This window comes from Coregonus lavaretus, assembly GCF_964263955.1.
Source record: "Coregonus lavaretus genome assembly, chromosome: 2".
In the NCBI taxonomy this organism is placed as follows: Eukaryota; Metazoa; Chordata; class Actinopteri; order Salmoniformes; family Salmonidae; genus Coregonus; species Coregonus lavaretus.
Window position 1 is genome coordinate 50,178,189 of NC_139989.1, and position 10,066 is coordinate 50,188,254.

The 10,066-nt window shown below is 41.6% G+C and overlaps 1 protein-coding gene across 2 annotated transcripts; it reads left to right on the plus strand.

Moving 5' to 3' along the window:
• The first annotated feature begins 20 nt into the window (after positions 1–20).
• On the plus strand, positions 21–10,066 carry LOC311148564 (uncharacterized protein). Of its 2 annotated transcripts, none has more exons than XM_084185549.1 (6): positions 21–110; positions 2,779–4,829; positions 5,169–5,262; positions 5,355–5,404; positions 5,696–5,767; positions 9,013–10,066. In XM_084185549.1, the coding sequence occupies exons 2-5, from the start codon at positions 2,781–2,783 to the stop codon at positions 5,735–5,737; spliced, it is 2,235 nt and encodes a 744-aa protein (XP_084041675.1). In that variant the 5' UTR covers positions 21–110; positions 2,779–2,780; the 3' UTR covers positions 5,738–5,767; positions 9,013–10,066. The 2 variants fall into 2 exon arrangements, with proteins under 2 accessions (XP_084041675.1, XP_084041676.1); XM_084185550.1 differs by having other exon boundaries at positions 55–402.

A 10,066-nucleotide genomic window follows, 5' to 3' on the forward strand; every position in this document is an offset into this window, starting at 1 on the left:
CTCGTTTACCACCAGCTGCCAGCTGAGTTCTTCACCAATGCAAGTAAACTACGAGATGCCCTTTTTGGAAAGGGAGCACCCTATCAGCTTACTTTATTAATTTCAATAAGGTAGGTAAAATAGTTAGTTGATTTACAACTATTTCCCAATATAAGGGGTCCTTGGCAACATGTTTGTTATAACACATGTTATTATGGATGAATAGCGAGCTAACTCCAGCTAGCTAGTTAGCTAGATAAAGTCGGGTTGTCAACACAGTCGCTGGCTAACGTTAGCTGTGGTTATATTGCGGCTTTGTTTACACACTGTTTACAAAGGCCTGGATGCAAGTAGCTAGCTAGCCACTAGCCAGCTAGTGCTACCATCATCAGTGCACTCACCTGCAGCAAGGAACGACGAAGGGTAGGTACCGGGTACTATGTTGAACGGGCAGCTCCCATTTTTTTTTCTAGTAACGACGTTAGACAGAGATAAAATCAATTTCTGAATTATTATCTCCAAATGTTATCACGCAATGCAACCTTAAATTTTGTAGACTGAATTTGCTGTCACGAGTTGCAAATTAAGAATCATCAATAATAATATGAATGCTTGGTTTAACGATACATTGTTGTTATAGTGATGCAGTAATACTACAGATGTAAGATCTTAATTTGATAACCCTTTTGTTGCTGAGAATTTTGCTGCACAGCAGGAAATAAAAACCTAATAGTGTATTCGAGGTTTAAATAGGCTTCTAAAGTTTGTAATTTAGCTTTAAAATGTCAGACATGATTTGCCCAAACGAAAAATGTATCACTCCCTACAAAACATGTCCATTAATTATAATCCACATAGCTAATAATTCACATTTCCTGTTGCTTCGGGATTATGTTCCTGCTGTAGCAAACTGCCTCAAATTAAAATCCTACATCTGTTGCTATTATGTAGAAAAGCTGCTTTTGAAATTCTGCCCTATATGGCTTGTGAAAGTATTCACCCCCCTTGGCATTTTTCCTATTTTGTTGCCTTACAACCTGGAATAAAAATGGATTTTGGGGGGGTTTGTATCATTTGATTTACACTACATGCCTACCACTTTGAAGATGAAAAAAACAAACAAGAAATAAGACAAAAAAAAGAGAAAACTTGAGCATGCATAACTATTCACCCCCCCCAAAGTCAATACTTTGTAGAGCCACCTTTTGCAGCAATTACAGCTGCAAGTCTCTTGGGGTATGTCTCTATAAGCTTGGCACATCTAGCCACTGGCATTTTTGCCCATTCTTCAAGGCAAAACTGCTCCAGCTCCTTCAAGTTGGATGGGTTCCGCTGGTATACAGCAATCTTTAATCATACCACAGATTCTCAATTGGATTGAGGTCTGGGCTTTGACTAGGCCATTCCAAGACATTTAAATGTTTCCCCTTAAACCACTCGAGTGTTGCTTTAGCAGTATGCTTAGGGTCATTGTCCTGCTGGAAGGTGAACCTCCGTCCCAGTCTCAAATCTCTGGAAGACTGAAACAGGTTTCCCTCAAGAATTTCCCTGTATTTAGCGCCATCCATCATTCCTTCAATTCTGACCAGTTTCCCAGTCCCTGCTGATGAAAAACATGGTGTTCTCTGGGTGATGAGAGGTGTTGGGTTTGCGCCAGACATTTTACATTTACATTTTAGTCATTTAGCAGACGCTCTTATCCAGAGCGACTTACATGAGCAATTAGGGTTAAGTGCCTTGCTTAAGGGCACATCGACAGATTTTTCACCTAGTCGGCTCGGGGATTAGAACCAGCGACCTTTCGGTTACTGGCACAACGCTCTTACCCACTAAGCTACCTGCCGCCCAGACATAGCGTTTTCCTTGATGGCCAAAAAGCTCAATTTTAGTCTCATCTGACCAGAGTACCTTCTTCCATATGTTTGGGGAGTCTCCCACATGCCAAACGTGTTTGCTTATTTTTGTCTTTAAGCAATGGCTTTTTTCTCATCCGTAAAGCCCAGCTCTGTGGAGTGTACGGCTTAAAGTGGTCCTATGGACAGATACTCCAATCTCCGTTGTGGAGCTTTGCAGATCCTTCAGGGTTATCTTTGGTCTCTTTGTTGCCTCTCTGATTAATGCCCTCCTTGCCTGGTCCGTGAGTTTTGGTGGGCGGCCCTCTCTTGGCGGGTTTGTTGTGGTGCCATATTCTTTCCATTTTTTAATAATGGATTTAATAGTGCTCTGTGGGATGTTCAAAGTTTCTGATATTTTTTTATAACCCAACCCTGATCTGTACTTCTCCACAACTTTGTCCCTGACCTGTTTGGAGAGCTCCTTGGTCTTCATGGTGCCGCTTGCTTGGTGGTGCCCCTTGCTTAGTGGTGTTGCAGACTCTGGGGCCTTTCAGAACAGGTGTATATATACTGAGATCATGTGACAGATCATGTGACACTTATTTAACTAATTATGTGACTTCTGAAGGTAATTGGTTGCACCAGATCTTATTTAGGGGCTTCATAGCAAAGGGGGTTAATATATATGCACGCACCACTTTTCCGTTATTTATTTTATAGCATTTTTTGAAACAAGTTATTTTTTTCATTTCACTTCACCAATTTGGACTATTTTGTGTATGTCCATTACATGAAATCCAAATAAAAATCCATTTAAATTACAGGTTGTAATGCAACAAAATAGGAAAAACGCCAAGGGGGATGAATACTTTTGCAAAGCACTGTAGGCTAGGCCTGAAGTTTGCCTACTGAATAACCTCAGAGTATGGGCTAACCCATCTTTGTGACTGTATTTGTCTTACAGTTATGGAGCTGTCATCTCAAGACCCTCTTCCTATGGCTTTGGATCTCTCAAAGAGATGTGGGAAGAGTCATCTGAATCCCAGGACCACAGAGGTTCTGGACCTGATGAAGAAGCCCAGCTGGCACAGCATCACTGACGACCATGTGTCCATGCCCTGCATGCAGCTCCTCTCTGAGAAAACACTAACAGACACAGGTGTCAGACTCTCCTACGGGACTAGGACTTGTGTTCGCTCCCCCCTTTTACATAATGGTATGGACAGAAGCTTACGGGACTCAGGGTTGTACGAGCCACACCCTACAGAGAGCCTAAATGCAGAGAGCCCCATTTCTGAAAGTATTGAGGGAGAAGAGAGTCAGAGTGACTCTGATGTCATTTTGCTTGTTTCCAGTTCTAAGGAAGCACCCTCACCTCAGGACTATTTAGACAGGGGATCTGTTAGTCCCTTAGTGGATTCTCCGTCCCCTGGCGCTGTCTCTTTGGGTGAAGCTAAAGGTTGTTTTCTACTGCCCCAGACACTGAGTTCCCCCAGTCCTGACAATACATACTCAGAGGATTCATCTGAAAGCACAGAGGGGATGTCGGTGAACGCAAAACCTGTTCTTAACCTGTCGGAATTAGCTGCTTTGTATGGGAAATCTGTCAGTTCTCCTGTGGATATCTCAAGTGATGATAGTGATGTCATTGAAGTTCCCATCACCAATGAAAAGAAAAAGATTCCCAGTTTACCTGTTGATGTTCAGAATGAGAAAAGGCTGACAGGTGAAGCTAGTAATGTTGTAAAGAAAAGCCTTTCTCCACATCCTATAACAATACAGCCTGAGGTCAGCGCTCAGAAGCCCACCAACAATGTCACTCGCCATCATTCAAAAATCCATACCAAAAACTTGAGTAGACTATTACCCAAGGAACATTCTGTCGACACAATGGACTCAAAGGAGAAGTCATCTAGTTCAGAGGATGAGTCTTGGTTACAGCCAACTGTCTACCTGTACAGGTGTGTAGTAGATTCTGATGACTCTGATGTGGACCGTCGGACAGTTCGACAGGACCCCTCTGAGAGCCTACGTTCCTCTAGAAGGCCACAGAGAGGATCATCACCTGCTACAGAGTCAAGGCCCAAGGCCACACATGTGGAATACATCCAACAGGAGTGGACAAAGCCCTCTTCACCCAGGAGCAAAAGGTCAGGAACCAAGCAGAAAACCCACCAGAGAAGCCCAGCAAAGCAGGCCTCAAGTAGTAGAAAAGCAGCAGCAAGTAAAACAAAACGAAGGAGGGAGAAACACAAACAAGCTGGCTCATCCTCCATGTTCTCCCATGAAGAGGCAGAAATCAAGCTGAAATATGCAAACTACAAGCAGGACAAAAGGGCCAGTAAATCAGAGAACTTTTGCCCTTTTGTCCACATGGAGCAGAGAGAGTACTCTGCTTGTACAGTGATCAACGATCAGCAGGAGGAGAAGGATGTGAGGCAGAACAAAGGACAGCAACAACAACCAACTGGGTCTGGGTCTTTGTCTGGTGTTGTTCCTAAGACGTCTTGTTATCGTCTGGGTCGCCTCAGCTCAAAGAGTAAGTGTCAGCCCCTAATGGTGTGCTGCCTGTGTGGTGGGTCAGCTAATGCTGTGGGCCTAGGGGACCTTCACGGGCCTTACTATCCAACTGGACCTGCTTTGGAGGAACAAGGCAAACAGCAGGCCCAGAAGGAAGAACACAAGGACAGTGAACTGTCTGTAGATTGTAAGATAGGCCTATGGGGTCAGGTAGAGAAGAATGGATTACATGAACTGAGCAATGTGCCTAGTATAGAAGCTGTAGATGACGACTGCTGCATCATTGTCAGTGATTGTGAAAGCTCCACATTGCCTTCAGCCAAAAAGCTCAGAACAAACGGCTGCGTGGTGAACGGCCACAGTCCGCCAGTGGTGCCCCACAACACCAATGAATGCTGGATCCACGAGGACTGTGGCATATGGTCCACAGGTGTTTTCTTAGTTAAAGGAAAGCTCTACGGCTTGGAGGAGGCTGTTAGGTTCGCCCAAGAAACAGTGAGTCAAATTCAATGCTACGTCTTTGTTCGAGATAATGTGCATTTGTGCTTGCGTATTTCGAGTGCAACATAGAGAAGAACATAACAGAAAATATGATCATGTTACTGTGTCTGCTAAATCAAAATGCATTGGTGTCTTCTGACATTCCTGAAATGCATATGTAGCTTGTCTGCCTCACTTTATCAAAATATATAAACAAGGTCAAACTGAAGTAGCTCAGATAGACAGAGGACCATTATGCTTGTGAATAGGTAACACACAATGCCTTACTCCTTCACTGTGTCCTTGGCCTCTCAAATACAGACCGTGCTTTTTTACAGTTTGTTTCTTCTCCAGGTGTGTTCCACATGCCACGCAGCAGGTGCAACCATGGGCTGCTTCCAGAAAGGGTGCCCCAATAAGTACCACTACAGCTGTGCAGCTCAGTCAGGTCGGAAGATGTCCTGCTCTGCCTATGTACAATTCTGTCAATGAAGAATCATTGTGTTGACTAAGTGCTTTATTTTCAATCTATCTTTGCAGGCTGTGTGCTTAACGAAGAAAACTTCTCCATGAGATGTCCAAAGCACAAGGTAGCTGTAACAATTGTCCTTCCAGCAGTACCTGGTAAAAGAATAAGTGCACAACACAAGATGTTTAAGGAAATATAAATACATTTGTGAATAGCTATCTTATTAACTCCTCAGTAAAAGGCACATGACAGTAATGATTAATAAATGGTGAGCAAACGGTTTGTAAATGCCTTATAAATGGTTTATTATGGATCCTTAAAATAAAGTGTTGCCTAAAGATCATTACTTTTGATCTGAGATCTAGGCTATTATCGCAGTGTTTCTAAAATATTGCACTTTTTTCCTTTCCAGAATAAATCATTCAGAGGTGTGAACATGCCAGCCAACAGATGACAGGAGAGAAGGAATTGGCCACCATGGAAGGTATGTGGTTTTCTATGCCCTTGACATGTTACATTCATCATTTGAGACCAGACGGTTTCAAATGTACTAACTTTAAATGTTCGTCCTTTGGAAGGACTCTGGGGTTATTTGTAAATAGAATGGTATTTAGTCATTGATGCTCATCAGTCAGACTGTGAGAGATCTGTGGTAGTGCATTGTGTTAGAGCTTGTTTTAGCGTTTGGAACAAATAACTTCCCTAAGAGTGTGTTGATTTGATTGTTTTCTCCTCTCTTGTTAAATACACTAATTAAGTTGAGCATCTTTACCCATATTATGTTAAAAACAGGATTTAGGGTAAGATTTCGCTATTGTTCAAAGTGACATCAAACTCAAGCAAGTTCGTGTCAATGATCCTCTAGCGCAGTAGTTCCCAAACTGGGTCGGGACCCACTTGTGGGTTGCGGCAGGGGTCCAGGTGGGTCGTGGGATTACATGTTTTATCCATTGCATTTATTTGTTATTTGTTTGGGATAGAAAAATGCTTTGTGTACATTTAAATGACTAAAACCAAATATAAAATACAGTGGGGAAAAAAAGTATTTAGTCAGCCACCAATTGTGCAAGTTCTCCCACTTAAAAAGATGAGAGAGGCCTGTAATTTTCATCATAGGTACACGTCAACTATGACAGACAAATTGAGAAAAAAAATCCAGAAAATCACATTGTAGGATTTGTAATGAATTTATTTGCAAATTATGGTGGAAAATAAGTATTTGGTCACCTACAAACAAGCAAGATTTCTGGCTCTCACAGACCTGTAACTTCTTCTTTAAGAGGCTCCTCTGTCCTCCACTCGTTACCTGTATTAATGGCACCTGTTTGAACTTGTTATCAGTATAAAAGACACCTGTCCACAACCTCAAACAGTCACACTCCAAACTCCACTATGGCCAAGACCAAAGACCTGTCAAAGGACACCAGAAACAAAATTGTAGACCTGCACCAGGCTGGGAAGACTGAATCTGCAATAGGTAAGCAGCTTGGTTTGAAGAAATCAACTGTGGGAGCAATTATTAGGAAATGGAAGACATACAAGACCACTGATAATCTCCCTCGATCTGGGGCTCCACGCAAGATCTCACCCCGTGGGGTCAAAATGATCACAAGAACGGTGAGCAAAAATCCCAGAACCACACGGGGGGACCTAGTGAATGACCTGCAGAGAGCTGGGACCAAAGTAACAAAGCCTACCATCATTAACACACTACGCCGCCAGGGACTCAAATCCTGCAGTGCCAGACGTGTCCCCCTGCTTAAGCCAGTACATGTCCAGGCCCGTCTGAAGTTTGCTAGAGTGCATTTGGATGATCCAGAAGAGGATTGGGAGAATGTCATATGGTCAGATGAAACCAAAATAGAACTTTTTGGTAAAAACTCAACTCGTCGTGTTTGGAGGACAAAGAATGCTGAGTTGCATCCAAAGAACACCATACCTACTGTGAAGCATGGGGGTGGAAACATCATGCTTTGGGGCTGTTTTTCTGCAAAGGGACCAGGACGACTGATCCGTGTAAAGGAAAGAATGAATGGGGCCATGTATCGTGAGATTTTGAGTGAAAACCTCCTTCCATCAGCAAGGGCATTGAAGATGAAACGTGGTTGGGTCTTTCAGCATGACAATGATCCCAAACACACCGCCCGGGCAACGAAGGAGTGGCTTCGTAAGAAGCATTTCAAGGTCCTGGAGTGGCCTAGCCAGTCTCCAGATCTCAACACCATAGAAAATCTTTGGAGGGAGTTGAAAGTCCGTGTTGCCCAGCGACAGCCCCAAAACATCACTGCTCTAGAGGAGATCTGCATGGAGGAATGGGCCAAAATACCAGCAACAGTGTGTGAAAACCTTGTGAAGACTAACAGAAAACGTTTGACCTGTGTCATTGCCAACAAAGGGTATATAACAAAGTATTGAGAAACTTTTGTTATTGACAAAATACTTATTTTCCACCATAATTTTCAAATAAATTCATTAAAAATCCTACAATGTGATTTTCTGGATTTTTTTTTCTCATTTTGTCTGTCATAGTTGACGTGTACCTATGATGTAAATTACAGGCCTCTCATCTTTTTAAGTGGGAGAACTTGCACAATTGGTGGCTGACTAAATACTTTTTTCCCCCACTGTATGTAGAAAATATAATGGACCTATATATTTTTTCATAATAGCCTATAATCTTTGAGCTAGACAATCAGGCCCCCATTGATTTTGTTATAATGTTTGAGCATAGGAATACAGCACTAATCTGTTAAAATGTGTAGAATTGCAGGAAATGTGCTTAAAATCTGCAACATTTTCTCTCAGCTCCATTACAACATGTGTGGTCCTCTGTAGCTCAGCTGGTAGAGCACGGCGCTTGTAACGCCAAGGTAGTGGGTTCGATCCCCGGGACCACCCATACACAAAAATGTATGCACGCATGACTGTAAGTCGCTTTGGATAAAAGCGTCTGCTAAATGGCATATTATTATTATTATTATTATACAATTGCAGAAGAAATGTTGCTTTAAAAAGCAACATTTTATTTAACCTCCATGGCAAAATGTGTAGAATTACAGGAAATTGTATGTTTTTCAAAGGATTCCAAATGAAAGTTGGATTATTAGTTGATTAAAGAACACACACACACTATCGACAGTGTCAGTTTGACATGGAATGTGCACAGAAATGGCAGAAAAGCCATGATGATTACATTGAAGTTTGAAGAGGTTTGAATTCAATTTAAGAATCCTAACAGGAAGGTTTAGAGGTACAGCCAGTCGCTCTGCTGTTGATGAGTGTGAAATTCAGCTGATATCTTGGCACTCATAGGTAGACCTTCTCTTCTCCCTCAGTGAGATGAGCTGTGTGGAACATGAAAACCTACCTAGTGATTGGGACGCTTGGCAGAACAAGGTGTGAAAAAGCAATGAGACTGCTTTGCCCTCTGTGCTAAAATAATATCCTCAATCTGCTGCAAGGGCCTCTGGGTTAACATTCAAAACCTACCATGTTGAAACTGTTTTGATCGGCTCTGCAGTTGTAACATTTTAAAATTTTTATTTGAGGCTTCACAAGAGATAAATGAGTGAATATGGTGCAGAAAATATGTACTTTCACACCCATGTCTTTTTCACCTCAATGTGTGACCCTAGCTTCTATATAAGCTGTACTGTAAACTTGAGTAATTTATACTTTTTTCCCCAATTCTATAACAGTATGTCACTGTCCCTTGTGTCTCCCTGACAGCTAAACCACATTGGCAGCAGCCATCGGATAGATACTCTCCTTCACCCCAGAGAAGAGGCTGTGGAAGAACTGCAACATTCTATTCATGTTTTCTTTTATCTCTTGAATGTTTACATTGATTCCATGTTACTTTAGTATTACTAATCATTCTGATTTGATTGTACCAATGAAGCCAAATGCTCTTATTGTGTGTCTGCCTCCAGATGGTCGTAGTCTTTTTGGCCTGTCTCCACTGTAGAAGCTTGACAGTTGCGTCGCCAGGTTTGTTGTGCTGTTTGCTTTGTTGAAAGACTTCTGTTTTATTTTGTTCAAGTTTTATATCTATATTTGGTATTTTTACCTTTTAATACTGAAATGATGATTGACATGTTTTTGTTGTTATGTTCACCATGTGTGACAGACTTGCTATTGTTTCCTTATTTGATATTAACCTTTATTTGATAGGAACCTTGAGAGGACAATATTTGAGTTCAGTATTCATCCTAATTAACAGTGATTGAAAGGCCAACCAGTCACACCCCTGATAATATGACTTGTTTTGCAAGATTGCTACTTAGAAATTTAGATTTCTGTATGTTACTATATGGATTCACATTTCTGTATGTTACAATATGTATTTTTGCATCTCAGATTATCCTGGTGGTATGCTTTGGTAATCATTCGGAACTAAATGGCAACAGAGGAAGTGATGGATCTACAGAACGGCTTCTATGGCTGCGTTTACACAGGCAGCCCAATTTTGATATGTTTTCCACTAATTGGTCTTTTGACCAATCACATCAGATCTTTTCACATCAGATCTTTTTCAAATCTGATTGGTCAAAAGACCATTTAGTGACAGAAATATCAGAATCGGGCTGCCTATCTAAATGCAGTCATAAAGACATATTTATTTTCTATTTATGATTTAATCATGTTGTGCATATTTATTTAGTAATGTTCAACTGACATGGTGGTAGTGCTGCTCAATGAGGAAAAGGTACTATGTCTGTTTTGCACAAAGTTTGCAAAGGTTGGTACATTCAACCCACTGGGCACACACTGGTTGAATCAA